The 21,503-nt window shown below is 44.2% G+C and overlaps 1 protein-coding gene across 1 annotated transcript in view; it reads right to left on the bottom strand.

The window, feature by feature from the left end:
* LOXHD1 (lipoxygenase homology PLAT domains 1) overlaps nt 1-21,503 on the bottom strand; it is a 158,009-nt gene that overhangs the window by 92,982 nt on the left and 43,524 nt on the right. Inside the window, exons 7-14 of the mRNA XM_071730802.1 lie at nt 16,270-16,393; nt 14,262-14,512; nt 13,172-13,307; nt 10,166-10,326; nt 9,035-9,121; nt 5,759-5,894; nt 3,846-4,000; nt 656-816 (exon numbers count right to left, since the gene is read on the bottom strand). Coding sequence (XP_071586903.1) covers nt 656-816; nt 3,846-4,000; nt 5,759-5,894; nt 9,035-9,121; nt 10,166-10,326; nt 13,172-13,307; nt 14,262-14,512; nt 16,270-16,393 — 1,211 coding nt within the window. The remainder of the gene's footprint in view (nt 1-655; nt 817-3,845; nt 4,001-5,758; nt 5,895-9,034; nt 9,122-10,165; nt 10,327-13,171; nt 13,308-14,261; nt 14,513-16,269; nt 16,394-21,503) is intronic.

Below are 21,503 nucleotides of genomic sequence, written 5' to 3'. Positions count from 1 at the left end.
GAGGGCAAGTGGGACTTTACAGGACATTGAACTATACTGAAGTTAGTCTCTTATGCTTTCACCCATCTCTCTATGGTTTGTGCTGCAGTGTTGAGGCAGTCCCTAATTAGTGCCAGGACAGATGGTGCATCTCCTTCCCCATGGGTAGCCTCAGAACAGCACATTTCTATTGGCCACTTGATTGTCTGGGAAAGAGAAGAATACATTTATAACCCACCCACAAGGGTAAGTTACAGCCCTCTCCACTAACACTATCTCTGTCTGCATGATATCCATTTCCCTTCATGCAAGGAGCCCTCAAAATGGCAGCAAATTTTTTTTTTTTTTTTTTTTTTACATTCTCCCAGCACAAAAATCCCATTGCAGTGACATTGGATGTGGTACTGGAAGGTACCCTTTGGAAATTCTCTGCATCACTGAGGTTATTGCTGAGAATTTCACAGCTCAGAATGCTGCTTGTTTGATAAGGAGAGCTAACTGTCTCTTAAACCTCCCAGTCCATGGTCTTTACTTTCAGGCTTAGCAAAAATAAATGAATAAATAAAAAGGATTAAGCTGGGCTCGGAGAATTCCAGTCATGGAACAACAGCTAGGCTTTTCAAAGCCTGGCAAATGCATAGATGGAGACAATATTTGCAAGTGTTGTTTTCAGTACCTGTAGCAGGGGAATTCCACAGCCTCACTTTCTGGCTGTCCTTCTTCCCTCACTATCACTTTGGCAAGGTACCAGCCACTGCTTCCTCCTTTGCCATCATGCCCTATCCTCACTCTCCTCACCTGCTTCAGTGTTACCGCTTCGACGAAGAATTCATCAGCCTTTGAGAAGAAGAAAAAAGGTAAGGTAATATTTCTCCTTAAAAAAACTGCAAAGAAACAAATTTATTATTGCAATCAAACCAACATCATCAGCATGCTGCAAGGTAATTCTTCACAAGACGAAGGAGAAAGTATGAATTAATTTACCAAAGAATGAACTCTTGGATGTTTGTGCTAGATGCATGACATTAGATTTACAAATACAAGACCTGCCAACATTTTATACCTCCCAAATCATTGCACGGTCTTCAAAACTGTAAAAAAAAAAAAAAAGAAAAAAAAAAAAGAAAAAAAGAAAAAAAAGAGTAATTTAATTATTAAAATTGTTAAGAAGTTCATACACAGAGGCAGGAAATCCAGCTTGAAACACCTGACCAGGTATCAGCTGGGGCAGACCACCTCAGACCAAATCCACAGAGGTGTTTCAACCTTTCCCCACATTAAATTCAGATGGTGAGGACCACCGAGTATAAGTTAAGCCCCAACCACTTCCTGGCATGTAAACATCAGGCATGTCTGCAGAGCTGCACTTCCAGCTGCTCCATGAGTTGTGTTCAGAGGTTGGTGTGAAACCAACCCAGCAACAACAAACTCGTAAGAGTGCACAAAGGATGTGAATTTGTTGACACTTTTTCCTTTTTTTTTTTTTTTTTTTTTTTTCCTGGAAAAGGTTTCAAATCACCAACCTACAGAACAGCCCAGGTGATGGCCCCTCAGGACCAAGATGTGAGCAGCAGCAATTCCTGATGGCCAAAGGAAAAGGGATGTATTAACAGATCAAGTTATTCCCCTGGGATTCAGGCCAGGTGAGTATCTGAGGTACCTGTACAGATGCAGACATGCTTATGCTAAACCTCCCCTGTAAACACACAAGCATATAGCCCAGCACACAAACATATCTGCTGTGGTTACCACCTGCCTGAGGTGTCTTATTGGAGAAGAGATAGCAAACCAAACATTGCATCTTTGTTCTTCACCATCTCCCACCAGCCCAAGGTAGTGTAGAACCTGCTGGCTCCCAGGAAGCATAGTACAGGGCAGTATTTGTTTAAATATTTAACCTTATTTTAAAAAAAAGAAAAAAATTGTAATTTGTCTGTCATTCAGGGCTCCAAGCTGACCTTTAAAATGAAAACAACTAGACATACTGTCACTGTGTTAAGTGTTCATGGTGGGCTTACAAGAGTTACTTACATGCTCAAAAACTGCTGAATTGGGGATTAAAGCCTCATTGAGTCAGTTTGAGTCAATGAAGTCTGTTTCCTTAGGCTTGTTTATCTTACTTATTAACACCTGATATAAATTAATGAGTAAGTAGCTAAGGGGAACTGCAGCAGGACAAACAATGAATTTAGAGGCATATTTAAATTTTACATTCTGCACAGGCTGTTAGTTTGCATCTGTAAGCAAGCTTGGTAATAAAAGTACTATTGGTTTAAGTTGCTGTAGATTAGAGATTGCCCTGACTTAGCTACATTTCTTCTTAAGAGTGTATCTGAGTTAATCAGTGTAGATATACTCATTCAGTCACTTGAATATATGAACTCTGAGTTTGTCAGGAATAATCTTTAAACATCTTCCAATTCATTCACCAGCTTTCAATTCCTCATGCCCAGAAGAGCAGTTTTTCATTAACAAACTCAAGTTTGGTTTATATCATCTGGGTACAATTAACCACGTTAATTGATTTCTAAAATTATTTTTCCCATTTTTCCCTCCCTTCGTTCAACTTATCCTATAACTCATTTTTGAGAGTAAAAATAAAATAGTCATCATCTCTGGTTGAAATACTTTTGTCTTCTGTAAACCAAACAACTTTTTTTAGATACTCCATATAAACTGTTTCCAAACCACCAGCTCCTCATTCAGCTACCATTTTGACAGAACAAGAGTTTGCCAAATGACAAAATGCTATCCTTCACAGTTCAAGGCTACCTTAATAATAAAAGTCTGCAATGTAAAAAGCACAGGTAAAAACATAAAGTTTTCAATTTCTAGCAGAATCACTTTCCTACTATGTAAATGACTCATGTTTCCATGGACAAGCATGGAAAACCTTACAAGCACAAGAAAACTCTGATGAAAATTATTTTAAAGTCTAAAAAAGCCTCAGAAGATTTGGGAATTCTGGGCATTCAAAGGCAAATCTGAAGTTTTAAGGCATATTTCAGACACCTAAATTCAGTGGTTGGTTTTGAAAACATGACCTCTTTTTATCCTCAGTTTTTTCTATTCCAACTCTTCAATCAAATAATGACACATAAAATGGGAAATCTGCAGGCTCTGTGATAAGATTCTCAAAATCTTCCCCAGGAGGTACTGATTAGATTTTGTAAATTTAAGCTGGACCCTAGAGATCCAGATGTGCCTGCATTAAGCAGGCCAACCCCAAAGACTAGGTCAACACAGTATTTTATTGTTAATGCTCCAAGGGCTTTAAGTACAGTTTGACCTCTCCAGTGTCTTCACCTTTCCATGGAACAAGCTCAGTCTTCAGCTCAGGCCATTTCCACCACCCTGTGTTCAGGACAGGGACATATAAAACAGGTTGAAAAATAGACTGAGAATAAGACACAAAAGTTGATTGCAGCACCTTTGAGGGGAGAGTGGAGGAAATAACATTTTAGGCTTTCAGTTCTGACTTCCACAATAAATAAGATGTTTTTTAATTCCTTTGCCCCCAGTGAGCCAATTTTTTTTGCCATGTTAGATGGGGAGTGAAAGATTCCCTCTCATCTCAGGAGACAGGCAGCTTTCCTGGAAGTTCTCCAACTTGGAGAGCAAACCAGGAAGTTCTTTATAAACAGACCAATGTCAAGAGAAGGGCAGACTTTCCCTGACCTCAGCCTCCTGCCAACTACAACCTGCTGTGATGCTCGGTGGACATGATTTATTTCTGCCTACTGGCCTAGACCAAACCAGCAAGGGAATCAGCCAAGTTTAAAAATGCACATCTCAAAAAGAAATAAAAATTTACAAGCCATCACACACCTTCAAACCAGTCTTAAGGAGCTGCTGTGTGAACTTACGTTGCCTTTTTCAAATTTATTGACACTGTTGATGCAGTTGTAGAGCACACGCTCGCCCGTGTCTCCCTGGTCTCCAATGAGGCAGATGAAGACGTTGGCATCTGTGCCACTCCCACTTACTGTCCCCGTGCAAACTGTCACCCGGTATTTTATCACTGTGGAGGCATAAATTAATAAAACCCTTTCAGCAACACAATTAATTACCATTTAAATTTACTGCCTCTACACCGACCCGCAATTAATTCCGAGCCTTCGCACTTCCCGTTGGTACTTCTGGTGATGTATTGACTTTTGCACCTCCAGGTTATCACTGGGAAATGGGGGAAAAAAAAAAATAAAAAATTGGAAGGCCTAAAATATTAAGAAAGCACATAAAATCCCTCCAAAAAAGAACACAAAAATGCTATCCTCTTCAGTAAGGCTTCCTGAATTGGAGTGTATGGTCTCCCCGGTCGCTCTCCCCAGCCCTCCTACCTCACCTCCCAGCTTCCCCAAGAGGGATCTTGTAAAAATGTGTTTGGGGAAAAACGTAATCTTCAGCATCCAGGGAAGCATAGGAGGCAGAGAAAAAGAGTTTACAAAGGCAGATGACTCAGGGACCTGAGGAATGGACTCTTGATGTTGGCTTGATGGGGCAGGACAAGCCTTGTTGTCCCCATCTCCTTGGGATACTCACAGGACAGGAGACTGGATTGTCTATATCATCCTTTTAACTTTTGAGATCTTAGGACTTTTGAGGATTTAGTGGGATGGAATTGGAGCTGCCACCTTCCTCCCGTCACCCTGCCCTCATCCCTACTCTCCCATCCCATTGGGAAAAGACTTCCAGAAGAACTTTCACAGCAAAGAACCAGCCCACTGGCCCACCTTAAGGACAGAGACTTTTTTGGTGCAGTATCAGGAAGGGACAAGAGGCAATGCCCCAACTCTCCCTTCCTGCAAACCCAACTCATGGGTGCTGCATCTTGCTTCTGCTCAGCCCAGCTGCTCCTCACAGGAAAATGCATTTGGACTCCAGCAGCCCTCTCCACAGCTGATTAAAAATACATTTCAAAACTAGGTTTATTTACATTTTAATAACATCTGCAATTACAATTACTTTTCATCTTCCGAGGAACTGCTCAGCTGCATGCAGATCACTGAGTTCATTGGCACTTTCAGAAAACAGGGGACTCGTGGTCTGCAGAGTGTGGAGCCTCACTGGGTGCTTTGATGGAAAGAAGAGAAATCACCATGGCCACCTTGAGATCTTCTGCTCTCCAAAATTCTCTCCCCCCCCCAGGTTTCTAATTCTTTTAGTACAAGGTCAGGACACTTCAGCAACCACTTTAAGAAGCCAACACACAATTCTGAGGCTTTCTATGATTAATTGTTCAGTTTGAGCACAGTTAATCCCCAAAATTTTTCAGATTGCTTACGTATATCTAGAGGTACTTATGCTTTTGCAAAACTCTTCTGTGCAACTTTACATTTATACATAAAGCTGGATAAATGTGCACATAAGAAATAAAACTCGAAGCCCTAAAATTATCCTAGATTATATCTCAGCTAAGCTTGCTTTCTAGGACCATTCCTTCAAACCTGGCATTCCACATTTTAAAGACTGGGAAAACCCCCACAATTTGGAAAAAACCACAAACAAACTAAAAAAAAAAAAAACCTCTGGAAATAATTGTGCTGCGTCCAGATCTCTCCTATCTCCCAGCAATGAGAAATATGCTCAGAATAAGAGCCTGGGATTTCTGAGGCTTCATGCAGCTAATGATGCACACAGAAAAATACCTCCAGAAGGAAAGTGCCAGAAAGAGAATCTAATTGAATTGCAAAGGTCTGGCTGTGCGTCCCTAACACAAAGAAGGTTTCTTTCTATTCAGGTCCTGAGAGAGCCCCTGCACGGAGCCCGTGGCTCTCACCTGGCATGACTTCAGTCACCAGAGATCCCTCCGCAGGGAGCTCCCTCACAATCTCATTGTCATCTTCATTTATATCTAGCCAGCGGCCACAGTTGAATGAGTATTTTTCTTTTGTCAGCGTTTTCAGCAGGGTTACCTTCATTAAACACAAACACTGCATGAGTTCAGAGCCTTAAAGACAAAAATACAACAGAGTCCTGACAGGTTTGGGGTTTTTTTCCTTGCGGTTTTGTTCAGGATTGTTTGGTGTTGTGGGGTTTTTCTTATTGTTTGTTTTGGGTCTTGTTTTGTTTTGTTTTTTTTTCCTGAGAAGCAGGAAAAGTAGGTAGCAGCCAAGAAATAACCCACATTAATAAGGGGATTGTCACCCAGATTTGCACACCGCAGTGATGCAAGGAGCAAAGTTTGTCACAGCTGATGGCTTTTCACTCCTCCTCCCTCCAGTTGCTCCACAGTGTTAGAAAAAGTTTTGATGAACACCGTGGCTCTTAGTAATTGCTCGTTAGATGACACTGTGTAAAGCCACAGAGCAGCCCAAGGGTGGCACTTACACTGCTGGTCCCCACAGCTCAAAGCCACTGGTGTGGCTCATTTTGAAAGCACACAGAAAATGGCAATGAGAAAGGTGAAAGATCTGCAGTAGCTTCCAAAGGAGTAATGAGCAAATAAGGGGGGGCTCTGCAGATGGCTGGAGAACTGGGTGAAGGGAAGGTTAGAGAGAGGTCTACAATATACACAGAGAGAGAAAGTGTCAACTATTCACTTTTCTTCTGCAAGAAACAGAGGGCATCAGATGGTGCCTTTAGAGTGAGGTCTGAAGCAAACAAAAGGACACAATCTGTGAAGCCCTTGCCAAGTGCTATTGTGGTCACTCAAAGTGTAATTGTTCAAGGGGAAACTGTAACTTGTAAACAAATAAATGGAAGAAAAAACTACTATAGGCTTCACATTTAGTAGATGTGTTTGGGAAGTAAGTCTCCAACAGCTGGCAATAGTTGAAAGCTGGAAGAATGTTAGGGGGAAGTGTCATAATTTTCTGTCCTCTTCTAATTGGTCTCTAATCGTGCACTTCTGTGCACCAGGAGAGAGGATACTGATCTTGATAGACTTTTATGGCTGATAGACCAGTATGGTTCTTGTGTTCCTGTAGTAGAAGATGGAAGCCTGTCCTGACATAAAGAAATCTCGGATGGAATGTGTAAGGACTTGGAACAAAGAGCATCATTAAGGTCTCATCTAAGTTTCTAGATACTAAAATAGAAGCACAAGTGATGGAATTCATGTGCTGTGACCCTGGTGCACCCGAAAGCCACCAGACTGGCTGTGTATGGGCAGGTTGGTTTCATGCATCTTCACCAGGTTTGCTTAGACTGTTTGGCCAAAAAAGATCCCTGGACATGCTGTCAGATACCTCTTGTCCTCACTGAACCCAGTCTCTGTGCAGAAAAAGAGGATTCCCCAGGGAAAGAGTAGATTTAGACTGGATGTTAGGAAAAAGTTCATGAGGGCAGCTAAAAAATGCCCCAGGTTGCCCAGGGAGGAGGTTGAGGCCTCATCCCTGGAGATATTCCACCTCATCCCTGGAGATATTCAACCTCATCTCTGGGGATGTTCAACCTCACCCCTGGGGATGTTCAACCTCATCCCTGGGGATGTTCAAGGTGAGGCTTGAGGAGGCTCAGAGCACCCTGATCTGGGTGAGGGTGTCCCTGCTGACTACAGGGGGTTGGACTGGGTGACCTTTGGAGGTCCCTTCCCACCCAAATCATTCTATGGTTCTATGAAATGCATAGCTATAGAAGGTCTAGGCATTCTCTCTCATCATCTATGAACAAACTAATAAAGACAATTGGTGTGGCCCTGAGTCTGACCAGCCCTTTCTACATATCCAGGCATCTTCTCCACCACATGCTGAACACAGCAGAAGGCAGTGGCCACTGGGGAGGTGTTTGGTTATTTGTGTGTTGCAGCTCCCTGGCACTGGAAGAGGACAGGGTATGTCAAAGCACATTACAGACATGGGAGAAAGATCTCTAAGTGGTAAATTGTGATTTATCATCACAGTCATCTATGGCTGCAGAGCAAAGTTCATGTTTTGTTAAGTGCAGAGAATATCTTCCAAGATCTGCAGGAGTATGGGAGGAGCTTAGAGATGAACTTGCTGCCTTGCAGAGCCAGGGCAGAGAGGGCTGACAGCACAGTGATCACTGATGGTAGAATGAAGGACATGAGACTGAAGACCAAGCAGAACAGTCCCTTTTCTATTTTTTTTTTTTTTTTCTTCACAGACAGCATAGTGCTGCTCTCTCCTGTAAAGTCTCCACGGTCTCCTCCAGTCTGTGTCCACCTCCTGCAACTGGGCTGTCAGCCCTTCAGGGCAGATTATGCTCCACTGTACAATAGTTCTCTTCTGTAATCAGTTTTTCATCATGACCAAACAGTCATAGCCCTAAACAGTCTGCAGAACAAGTGGGTTTGCCTCTCTGGGCCATAATGATGTCTAAGAGTAGAAAGCTTTCTGAAGAGCAAGGGAAAAAAACCCCGCCAACAGTGAGGGGGGAGCTACAGGAGTCTGGAGGATGGGGAAATGTGGGGAAATGCTTTTGCAGCTGCCATTTCCCATTGGACCAATTTCACATGCATAACTGGGCTGAACTGGGAGGGATGGGAAGGGCAAGACATGGACCTGTTGGAGCAGGTCCAGAGGAGGTGGTAAAAATGGTGAGAGGGCTGGAGAAGCTCTCCTATGGATACAGGCTGAGAGATCTGGGGTTGTTCAGCCTGGAGAAGAGAAGGCTGCAGGGAGACCTTATTATGGCCTTTCCATACTTAAAGAGAGTCTATAGAGAAGATGAGGACAGACATTTTGTAGCAGGCCTCGTAGAGACAGGAGAAGGGTAATGGGTTTGAATTGAAGAAGGAGATATTTAGACTAGGTATTAAAAGAACTTTTTTATGATGAAAGTGGTGAAACACTAAAACAGGTTGCCCAGAGACTGTAGGTGCCCCATCCCTGGAAATATTTCAGGCAAGGCTGGACAGGGCTCTGAGCAACCTGATCTAGTTGCAGATATCCCTGACATCCCTGTCCATAGCAGGTGGGGTTGGAGTAGGGGGTCTTGAAAAGTCCCTTCCATCCCAAATTATTCTGTGATTCTGTGAAATTTCCTCCAGAAATCACACAACAAAGCCTTCTCTTCCCACAGACTTACACTGTACACCCCTGTGACCAACCTGACTTTTCAGCTCTACCTCCCATTCTTGCCATCCCCTCACCTTATTCAGGTGCCAGCCAGCAAAGGGATTTCTTTTCTCATGCCATATCCGAAGCTTGTAAAATGTGCCCAGGTCAGGGAGCTCAATCTAAAGAGGGTAAAAAGCCCCAGTGTTATCTATTTCTGCAAGTCAGCAAAGCATGCACACTAAGAACACCTCTGAACATCTTCTAACAGCCAAATCAGAGAGGAATAAAAAACTACAGTGAAAAAACTGTTCTTTAGAAGTAATAAGCCCCAAGACATCTGCATGGATGCCTTGATGTCTGTCATTTCAGGAGAGAACATACATACATTTCAGGAGAGAGCATAGCTGAATCCCTACACTTTTGATCATAAGAGCTCCATACAACTATTCCTCCCAGCAAGGACTAAGGCCAGTTCTCAAGCTCCAGCTTGAGAACTCTGAGGGTTCAAAAACCCTCAGACAGGGTTTTTGAAGCTGAAGCTCAGCCACACTTCTTCCAGAAGGCATCCAGGGCTGCTAGTGAAAATGCAGAAAATATTTTGGCTACAGCCATGCCTTAAAATCCCCTGTTTCTCATTTTTTTCTCTGACAAGTCCACAGCTAACTTTTAAACAGATTTGTTCCTAAGCAAAGTGAAACCTTCCCCAGTCTCCAAACTCAAAGTGCTGTTAAGGTCAGCCTCATACATTCATGGAGGCTCATATCCAAGGAGGCTCAAGACCAGGTCACTGAGGGCAGGAAACATCACTGCTAATTCTCCTTTAAATAGAAATCGACCACTTAGGCACTGGTGGAATGACAGCTAAATCATTAGCATTGGAGAGGCATGGTCTAAATTGTTGGAGTAATCTATAGCAGTGTCTGTGCCTGTGGTGTGACCATCTGCTTCAGGAGCCACAAGGAAAACACTTTGTACCACCATGGCTTGAAGTCATCACCTCCTGAGTACCCAAGAAGAACAGCCTAAGCCCTTTTTGGAGAAGACAAACCACCTCATAGGTGAGGAAATAATCTGCTTCACCATCAAACTGAATGACTTCACCTCCACTTCAGAAGGAACTATAGACATAAAGGTCTCATGCTAATGATTTTCTGGGCAAGGTTGAAGCTAATGCCCTGGAAAACAATACCAAGCAAAATTTACCAATTGCACAAGATTCATACCATGAACTTGTCAGTCTGTCCAGTTTCAAAGTTGTCTGAATTGTTGTCCAGCTTCATCTCATCTGACTTCCCCTTGTCTCCATAAATCTGGAAGAAGATGGTGGCATCTGTCCCTGCATTCTTTATGTCACTTGTCCAGATCCACAGAGACCAGGGGTTTTCTATAAATAAAAGTTCAAGACATATTATTTGAAGAGTAATATTTAAAGCCATCCTTCTAAAAAACCATAATGCTCATTCTTTCCCTTGGGTGATGGAGAAGGCAGGATAGTGTAAAAGAAGACCAGGACATTTCGTCCTTTTCCGTGCAAACATAATTAGCTGTTACATGACATACAGGAATGAGATTGACTGGAAATACTATTCTGTGTTTTCACTCAAAGCAAAATGAGAAAAAACATAAATCACCACTTTGCAGGTGAACCATATTCTTCTGTCATACATTAGTAACAGGTTAATCCATGCATGTGCTCCACCTCTGTAATTTCCATTTACTTATCTAACTCCTACAACTCTATCATCTAAGACCATTTTAAAGGCAAGCACTCAGCTTTCTTTTTGTCAAGGAAGAGGTGAAGGACTCTCCAGTAATTTGTGTACTGTGCAATACAGCTCCAGGTTGCTCTTTACATTTTTCTCCATATGATTTGTGTCTGGAAGAAGAAGATACAGGGTACACCCTGTATCACTTCATCCTGAGCAAATGAGCCTTCCTGAGACTGGACCAATACCCCAGATACACCTCATACAGGACAGGTTGGCCTTGGACCCTGCTCAGATGTCTCTAGCCAGGCTATATCATGGGGAACAAACATGTTCAGAGCAGTGTAATGGTATTTTTAAAAAATATAAGAATTATTTAAACACCTAAATCCCACCCAAGTTCAGTTAACACCTGTGTCACCCTGATATGTCTGAAGTTCATGGCAAAGCTAAAAATTTTTTGGTTTTTAGGCCTTCACCTAACATTTGCAGCAGCCCACCTGCAGCAACTTCATGTTGGCTTTCCTGTCAGATCATGGCTGCTAATATAAAGGTGACTTTATTTCCTCTAAAAGGCCCCTCATCTAGATTCTTTATTGATAATATTATTGATAATAATGTGTTTTGCTTCTGCAGGCCTTGCAGCACCTACAAGAAAAGGAACAGGTTCCTTTCCTGACTTAGACATCAACTGAATTATTAACAAATCCTGATGAAAGAATTGATAACTCTTTTGGCATGCTTGAGCCCACATGAGGCCAGCTTGACCTTCAGAGCCCAGAATGGAATATAGAAATATGATGGCATGCATATAAATTAGATTTTTACTGATCTACACAGCATTTGACTGTAGAAGAGAGGCTACAGTTACTCAGAAACCAAAAGAGGGAATTCTGTTTCAGAAAAAACCTTTTCCTTTGGTTTAATAATATACAAAATGTTGATGTCCACTCCCTCCTGAACAGCACCAGAGAGCTTTACCTGAGCAGAAATGAAGCTAAGGCAAGATTGCCTGTGGCACATGATAAAGCAGGATGCTCTCCCTGGGGAAAAGAGCAAGGGCAATTCAGACACCAGAGACTTCTCTCATCTGTCTGGTTGGCCTCCCTGACCCTCTGCTGAAGGAACAGAGAAGAGGAAAGATGCACACAGGGGGAGCTTGTACCAGGATTAAATACTGATTGAGGGCTGTCAGGGAGAAACCACACAGGAAGAAGTGTGGGTGAGCTAGGTCTGCAGCTGTCAGAGACCAGTCACTTCTCCAGATACCCATCATCATCCTCCCAGGGCTTCCTGGGCACATGTCTCTGTTTTCTAAGCCTTCACAAAGACTCATAGATCTGTTTTTGTTGAAGATCTTTTTAAGTCCAACCAATAATCAAGCTTGGAAATGTTCATAGCCAGAGTGAGTGTCCCTCAGGGTGCAAAACCCAGGGAGGTCTAGACCTGACACTAAAGTGTTTCAAGGATAACATTCAAGATAAGGAAGGGGGTCGGAGAATAAAAAAATAAATAAATTAATTAAAAAGGCTGAGAATAAATACAAGCTACATGACGAGCTGCAATCTGCTGGAGAAACAGCTTGTAGATGCTCTGCAGGGACCCGTTTCACCATGGATACCCAAAGTGAGATTGAACCAAGCCTTGATCAGCTGCAGGGAAAGGGACAGTCCTGCATGCATGGGGAGATAGGCGAGATGACATAATAGGTCTTTTCTAACTCCAAGCCTCACGCTTCTATAATCTGGCAGCTAAAGGTCACAGATTTCTCAAGGCTCTCCTCTATCTCCTGCACTGCGGCAGCAGGGGAATTAGCCTGTCAATAACAATCAGAGCTGATAATAGAGGGTTAAAGGTTGCAGATGCTTTGGTTAAATGGACCGAGTCAGAGGAGCAGTGTGGTTGTAACAGCAGACTAACATTTAGATAAAGCTTATTTAAATGAACTGCTACTTAAGCAGCAGCCCACCCAAAGCATCCGGGTTAAACTGCATCTGTTATCCTAATTAAAACATTCTGCTTACACATAGATGCTGGAGCAGACAAGATGGCAATGATTCATTTTGCTTCGTGCTGGATGGTTGGACAGTGCTATTACGTGGTCCTGCAGAGCACAGAGCCACACTGCCCAGCAAAGTTTGATTTTCCTTCTGGTTTCCCCCCAGGATTTCCTTTTTTACTATTCTTAGGTTTTGTTAATACCTGGAGCAGGGAATCTTTGCTCCTGTAGCAATAAGAAACCAAGCCTGGCTGGTCTGCAAAACTGAGTAGTGGCTGAGGCAGCCTGAAGCCCAGTGAACCTAAGAAGGGTGCAACTTCTTCCCTCAAAAAAAATGAGCACCATAACTCAAACGGTTCCAAAAGTTTCATTTTAAAACCAGGATGTTCAAGCTGAAACTAAAGCAGGACTCAGCTCACTGGAGCCTCTGTCTGACCCTGTGTCTACCCACGTCATATGGGATGGGTGACACTTAGTGTGCTGTCACCTGGGGGGGGGGGGGCACAGGAGGCTCTTGTACCTACTTTTCAGTCTTCTCCGGCGCAGGGAGACCATTTCATAGAGCTCCCTCTCTATCAGACCATCTGCTTCATCTTCATCCAGCCATTTCCCACATGGGAAGGTTTGCTCAATACCAGTGAATGGGCAGTAAACCACCACCTAGGAAAAAAAGGTGATATTGAATGGTCTGCTACTGGCAGACAAGAAGAACAAGTAAACTTAATTAACTGAAGTGAAAACAGAGCTGGAGATCTTGGTCCTGCTTTCAAAATCAAGATTTTCTGGGCCAACCCAAACTGCACTGGTCGCACAATTCCCAGTATATATATGGGACCAATTATTTCCACTTTTTGCAGAAGTACACCAAAACTGGTCAATAAAGAAGAGGCAAAACACCACCTGAGGAAGGGAGCTGGAGCAGGCAGTGTGGCTGCAGAAGTCAGTGTCCTGTTGGTGTGCAACACTTCCTGCACCACACCAAAGCACAGAAAGATTTTACAAGAAACAAGATACAAAAACCCTTCAAACACATCCTAAACTGACTTTGGTTTGCAGGAAAACTACACTTCCTCCCAGCTTCAGGGTAGGCAGCTGCCTTACTGTCCCCTCTCCCATTAGCTCCTGCTCTATACCATCTCACATCAATTATTGCTCCACTACCTCTTTTTTTTTTTTTTTTTTTTTTTTTTTTTTTTTTTTTTTTTTTAATCCTTAGCTCCAAAACTGCTTCTAAAAACTTCAGGAATGTCTGAGTGTAGGTGATAACTTTGAAATGCTCAGCACTACCCAAGACTGCATTTCTGTTTGGCCCCTTGGGTGAACATCTGAAGGTGCTTTTGGCACTGAGCAGAAACAGTCTCAATCTTTGTGACTGCAAAGGGGCAATCAACCCGATTAACAAATGATTGACTTCTGTATCTAATGTGCCTTTGAGGCAATCAGCTACTACCATGCATTATGTATAATATTGACTTGTTAAACTGGGGATATTAACATCCAAATAAAAGCAGATTATATTATTTTTTTATTTATTTTTAAACTGTATTTGGTTGGTGGGGCTAGCTTATAAATAGCAAGCAGTTTGAAAGCTGCCTACAAAGAGTTTCATCTCACCTTCTCACAAAACCAGCCAGAACTGACACCACAATTGTCATGCCCAATGGTGACTCTGCTGAGAGGGCTGAGAAGAGCAGCTATCTCAATGTTAAAGAGATCTGTTCTGGCACGCTCAAATTCACCTCCTTCCAAGAAAATCGTCCCACTGTTCTTTAAGCCTTTGGAGCCGTGGAGGATTACGTGGATCTTGGAGTTTGTGCCAGCTCCTCTGATGTCTCCCGTCACTACAGCAACATTGTACACAATACCTGAAGGAAATCAGGAATTCAGTTAGGAAGAAAAGAAAGGAGGGAAAAAACTCTGAGGCTACTGATTTTGATTGGATTTACGTTGGGCTCTGCTGCTGTCACACTGGTCTTTTTAGCTTTTGACTGAAAGTCAGTGCAATGCTTTATTTGTCTTCCTTCCACACATGCCTCTGGGACATGCACAGCTACCTTCAGGCTGTCCAAGAGACACATGGTTGTGGTAGCAAAATTTCTGTCACACGGCCCAGTGGAAAAAAACTATGGAAGGGTTATCACCATGTAGTGATAATTAGGTGAAGAAAGGCAAAAAAATTGAATTGTTAAGTAAGTTACTTGGTCTTGAGAGGGTACCAAGCACCAGACACACCAGAGGATGTTTGGAGGATGGAGAGCTGTTGCTTTAAACAGTGCTGGCAAGCTCTGTATCATAACAAAACTCTGGAAAAGTGGGGTCAGCAGCCTATAATGCTGCTGAAGACAGTAGGACCTTCAGTGTCACTGTGAAAGCCTAAAGAGGTCAAGCAAAAATGTCTTGGAGAAGTACTTGCCCAGCCAGAAGAAAGTCAAGTATCTCTGAAAAGAAATATATATGCATTAAAGGCCACTTTTTTCATTTCTAGGTCTAAGTGCTGGTGTAAAAAAGGTAACACTTCTTCCTACAAGCCTTATTTCTCAGAAAGCTCATTGACAGGCATACCTCAGGGCTGCATTGTGGCACCCAATAAGCAGACACCTCTGTAACTATAATAGGGAGCATGTAGAAAACAGTTGAGCTCCCAGATAAGTTGTTGCTTCATTTAAATCACACAGAAACTTCAGTGGGGACTTCAGATGAAATATAAACATCAGAACAAACTCTTTTTGAAAAAAACCTCTCTTTATATTGAGAATTATGTTCAAGCATGCTTTACTGTGTGTACATGTTCAACAAAAGGAGCAGGTGAAAAAAAATGTACAGTCACAAGTGGTGAAGGAGTAAAGGAATAAATATTTTTGTAAATTAAATGAATTTTTTCAGGTTTTTTTTTTTTCCCCAATTTTTCCCAACATGAATCCTGTAGTCAGGACTCCATACCCAAACCACTGAGTGTGGGAGGAATACAAGGACCACAGATGTTCAAGATGATGCAACGAGGTAAAGAACATCTGTTATGTGCATAGTCAGAGTGTTTACCTTTAGTGAATTAATACAGGCAGAATTCCATTCAAATAATCTTCTGCCTTGTAATATTTCTTTTATTGACCTTACATTCAGTTTCTTTTAACAGAGACATAAATTTTGGTTGTCTCTACTATAACGACGCTGGATAATAAAATGAAAAAATTGTTTTTAGGGCTCCGCACTGTCCCTGTTCTCAAAAGGATTGCTAATTCCCCAGCCAAGACCCTGAAGTACAAAATGCACTACTATGTGGCATTTTTGGGATGATGGGAACAGCAATCCACCTCCTGGAATCTGGTGTGTGACTCACTGAAGTACAAGTCACCTTGCCCACCAGCCCCTTATCTGGGGGCACCAGGTGATAAATCAGCCTGTAGGTCCTGCAGAGCTTCACCTGTGAGATGTGAAGGTGGGAAATGTGATGGTAATTCAGGGAAACTCACACAAAGCTGCCTGTCACCAGCAGATGGCCCACTGCATGTGTCCCTGGGCACAGGGCACTCAATCTTCTACGGAAAAAAATGGCTAATTTAATTATATAATCAGGTCTTTGTAGCTATGCTTTTTTTGTCATGGATTCAGCCCATGACTTTACCTGTGGCTTCAGTGCCCCCGACAAGAATGTCCCTCTGGATTTTTCCATCATCTTCATCTAAAGCAAACCAACGTCCAACAGGGAACTGGTACACACACTTATTGCCAATGTCCTCAATGATCACCTGAGAGAAAAGAAACAGCACTGTGGCAAAAGGCAGCTATAAAAATCAAAGGTGTTACATTAGGAGTGACAAAAGACCAGAAGCTTAATATTCACACTTAGACACTTGCACCTGATATTTAATATATTCAGTACTCCAGCAGATCCCTCTCTGCTCCTAATTAGTAGCGGTAGAATTTCAGACAGTCAGCGAGTAAAAAAAACAACCTTTTCTCTTTCCTTTTTTTTTTTTTTTTTGTTTTTTAAATTCCAGTGTACTCAATCTGTATCTCTCACAGTGTGTGAGACCAGATGTCTCTGCTAGCAAGACCAGCTGGCTGGCCTGCCTTCCTTCTCTCCAGAGCCCGTTTGCTGGCTACTCTTCTCCATCAGCTCTTTGTTCTGTTTTGGGAACAGGCTGTCTTCTCTCACTCACTCAGTTTTGGAGCCTTATTATGAAATAATACCAAGGAATGAGTCTGACTTCAGTGCAGAGGAAAGTTATGGAGCAGAACATCCTGGGTACTGACAAGCAGCACGTGCAGGACAACCAGGTGGTCCTGCCCAGCACAGCTTTATGAAAGAGAGGTCCTACATGACTAAGCTTATCACCTTCTATGTAAAGGTGACTCTTTTACTGGATGAGGGGAAGGCTGTGGATTTTGTCTACCTAGTGCTTAGTAAAGCCATTGACATCGTTTCCCACGGGATTCTCCAGGAGAAACTGTCGGCTCATGTTTTGGATGGATGCACTCTTCATTCACTGGGTAAAAAAACAAAAAGGCTGAATGGTCAGGCCCCAAGGGTTGTGATGAATGAAGTTAAATCTTTCTGGTGGCTGGTCACCAGTGCTGCTCCTCAGGGCACAGGTTTTGGGCCAGTTCTCTTTAGTATCTTTGTCAATGACATGGAGGAGGGGATCAAGCACACCCTCAGTCACTTTGAGTTGATACCAATTTGAGCAGGGATGTTGATTTGCTTAAGGGTTAGAAAGCTCTGAAGAAGGACCTGGAGAGGCTGGATCGATGGGATGGGGACAATTGTATGAGGTTCAACAAGACCAAGGGTTGGGTCCTGCACTTGGGTGACCCCAACCCCAGGCAATGCTCCAGGCTTGGGGGCTGGGAAGTGCCCAGAGGGAAAGGACCTGGGGGTGTTGGTTGATTCAGCTGAACAGGAGCCAGGGGGTGCCCAGGTGGCCAAGAAGGCCACCAGCATCCTGGCTTGTGTCAGCACTGTGTGGGCAGCAGGAGCAGGGTAGGGATTGTCCCCCTGTGAGGCTGTACCTGGAATCCTGGGATCAGTTCTGGACCTGCTTACCAGAGGATGTTCTGGCTGGCTGGACATTTAAAATGTTCATTGCTTTTCTTTCCTCTGCCAGCAGCTTCACTCCCAGAAATTCAGCCTCCAGAAGATGTCCAAAATTCCGTGGTGCTCTTCTCAACATGAACCCTCCCCTAGGTTGTCTTGGGCATCCATGGTGATTCCTGAAAGCCTGTGCAGAAAACCTCCTGGCCCTGGGGGGAGGTGGGTGCTACTAAACCCTGCCACTGCTTAACATCTTTCCTCTTCTGGGGTGGGATTGTCAAAGTAAGAGAAGGCAAGAGGAGTGATAAATAATGTCCTTCTGCCAGGTGAGGTGGGACTCAGGGCACGGACTTAGACACAAGACCCAACAAATGAACTGTGCATATTTTTGGGAACCGGAGGAAAAAGAAGGACATTGAGGGGTTGGAGTGTGTCCAGAGAAGGGCAAGGGAGCTGGGGAAGGGTCTGGAGCAGAAGTCTGCCCAGGAGCAGCTGAGGGAGCTGGGGGTGCTGATCCTGGAGCAAAGGAGGCCTGGATGCAAGGAGGGTCAACAATAAAACCTCTGTGATGAACTTCCATAGGGCAGATTTTGGCATTTTCAGCAGACTGATTCAGAGTCTACCCTGGAAAACAGCCCTTGAAAACAAAGGGGTCCAGGAGGGATGGGCGTACTTCAAGGAGCAAGTCCTGAATGCAGAGGAGCAGCTGTCCCTGTGTGCCCAAAGGCAAACCAGAGGGCAAGAGGACTGGTCTGGCTGAACAGGGAGCTATTGAAGGAAATCCAGGTCAAAAAGAGAGCTTACAGTCTATGGAAAAAAAGGCTGGCTACTCAGGAAGAGTTTAGGAATATAGCTAGATCATGTAGAAAAAAAATTGGGGAGGCGAAGGCATGATTTGAACTCAATCTTGCCACTTCCATTAAGGATAACAAAAAATCGTCCTACAGATACGTCAGCTGCAAAAGGAGGGGCAGGGAAAACCTCCATTCTTTGTTGGACATAGGGGAAAAAAGAGTTATGAAAGATGAGGAAGAGGTTGAGGTATTTAACACCTCCTTTACCTCAGTTTTCAAGAGTAAGACATTGTCCTGAGGACAGCTGCTTCTGGGGCTTGTAGAAAGAAATAAGAAGCTGAGCAGCTCCCCTGCAGTCCTGGAGGGAACAGTTTGTGACATGCTGAACCACCTGGATCCTCACAGGTCTATGGGACCAGACAGGATCCACCCCAGCACGGTGAGGGAGCTGAGGAAGAGCTCACCAAGCCATTCCCCATCATTTACCAACAGTCCTGGCTCACTGGGGAGGTCCCAGATGACTGGCAGTTGGTGAATGTCACACCAATCCACAAAGGGACAAAAGGAGGTCCCAGGAAACTCCAGGCCCGGCAGCCTGACCTCAGTGCCTGGCAAGGTTATGGAGCAGATCATCCTGGGGGCGATCACACAGCACCTGCAGGATGCACAGGGGATCAGACCCAGCCAGCACGGGGTTAGGAAGGGCAAGTCCTGTCTGACCAACCTGCTCTCCTTTTATCATCGGGTGACCCGCCTGGTGGGTGAGGGGAAGGCTGTGGATGGAGTCTAGCTGGACTTCAGCAAAGCCTTTGACACCATCTCCCAAAGCATTCTCCTGAAAAAGCTGTCAGCCCATGGCTCAGAGAGGGGCACTCTGTGCCTGGTTAGGAACTGATGGAGGCCACCAGAGAGTGGTGGTGAACGGTGCTGCATGCAATTGGTGGCTGTGGTGTCCCCCGGGGATCAGTGTTGGGCCCAGTTCTGTTTAATGTCTTCAGTGATGATTGAGATGAGGAGATTGAATCCACAATTAGCAAATTTGCAGATGACACAAAGCTGGGCGGGAGTGTGGATCTTCTGGAAGGCAGGGGAACTCTGCAGAGGGACCCTGGACAGACTGGAGAGTTGGGCTGACTCCAATGGGATGAGGTTCAACAAGGCCAAGGGTCCTGCACTTTGGCCACAAGAACCCCATGGGGAGCTCCAGGCTGGGCACAGAGGGGCTGAGAGCAGCCAGGCAGAAAGGGAGCTGGGAGTCTGGATTGCCAGGAAGCTGAACATGAGCCAGCAGAGTGCCCAGGTGGCCAAGAAGGCCAATGGCATCCTGGGCTGGCTCAGGAACAGCGTGGCCAGCAGGTCCAGGGAAGGGATTCTGCCCCTGTGCTCAGCCCTGGGGAGGCCACAGCTTGAGTCCTGTGTCCAGTTCTGGGCCCCTCAGTTCAGGAAGGAGATTGAGGTGCTGGAGCAGGTCCAGAGAAGAGCAAGGAGGCTGGGAAGGGATCCAGCACAAGTCCTGTGAGGAGAGGCTGAGGGAGCTGGGGGTGTTGAGGCTGGAGAAGAGGAGGCTCAGGGGAGACCTCATCACTCCCTGAAAGGAGGTTGGAGCTACGGGGGGGTTGGGCTCTTCTCCATCAGTCAGACAAGAGGTCATGGGCTTAAGCTCTGACAGGGGAGGTTTAGGTTGGATATTAGAAAAAATTCTTTCCAGAGAGGGTGATCAGACATTGGAATGGGATGCCCAGGGAGAGGGTGGATTCTCCATCCCTGGAGGTTTTTAAGAAGAGCCTGGATGTGGCACTCAGTGCCATGGGCTGGGAACCATGGGGGGAGTGGATCAAGGGTTGGACTTGATGATCTCAGAGGTCCTTTCCAACCCAAATGATTCTGTGATTCTGTGATCCAGAAGCAGGTAAATCACAGTCTCTACTTTCCTGCATGGATATGTATCTCAAGGAATGAGAGATACCCCTAGCATCTATTAGGGATGCTAGAAAGCTGTCGACAGTTTTCCCTGCTTTCACAGCAAAGAGGAAGAATCTGGAATGTGTCCTTTCCAATAGACTTGTGAAATTGTTCTTTGGGAACCAGAGCTTTCCCTCCTGTCACTGATTCCACACTGTGCTGTTCCCTGTAGCATCACTAATTCACGTTGTGCCTCCACAGACATGGACAGCAGTGCTTGCCAGGGCTGAGATTGTCAGCATGGGACAGAAGTGCTGTGCTGGAGTGTCAGAGACTGAAATACATGAGGTTCAGGAGAAATATCAACACATAGAGTCCTCTCTACCCGCTGGTCCTCTTGGGGTTGTTTTTGGTATCTTTATATATTTAGAGGCAGAAAACAAGCTCTGAGCATAAGCCAGGAGATATGAGAACTTCTAATGGCAGGAAGCAGTTTCATCCAGGAGTCACAAAGCTAAAGTTCCTAATTTTTGAAGCCAATTAGATAAATAGATCTACGAACAGTAGAAGATAAGTGGGCCATGGTTAAGATCATCCCCCCCAAGCTTTCAGCTGAACTTGTAAGGCATGAGTTACCTTCCAATTAATCACAAACATCTTGATGGTTCTTGTGGCAGACGATTGGATTAATGAGCTGCCTGCAACTGCTTCAGCAACACAACCAGCAAAACCAAATCATACCATGAAGACTTATTCTGCAATGTGGATCCCCCCTCCTCTATTTACTACGTGGAGCACAGTAGGTCTGTTTTTCATTTTTTGCATTTCTCATGGATCATAATAGCTTTTGGTACAGCATATGGTGATGGCGGAAAAGCATACGCTAATATTTGTGTTTGTAATATACATCAAACCACCCTGCTACCTAGGATTTACAAATTCGAGGTCAGATCTTCAGTGGATTAAAGCCAGCTGTGTTAAACTGCATCAGCAGAGGCAAGAAAATGAGATGAGGAGAGTCCTGGATGTCTCCTTTTAAAATGTTCCTTCGACCATTTCACTAAAAGCTGAAATTCCTTCATGCCTTAGAGCAGGGTATTAAAACAGGGAGGAAAGTGGAAGAAAAGG

This window comes from Heliangelus exortis, chromosome Z (genome assembly GCF_036169615.1).
Source record: "Heliangelus exortis chromosome Z, bHelExo1.hap1, whole genome shotgun sequence".
NCBI lineage: Eukaryota > Metazoa > Chordata > Aves > Apodiformes > Trochilidae > Heliangelus > Heliangelus exortis.
The sequence above is the reverse complement of the archived record's forward strand: the minus strand, read 5'-3'. Positions and strand labels throughout refer to the sequence as shown.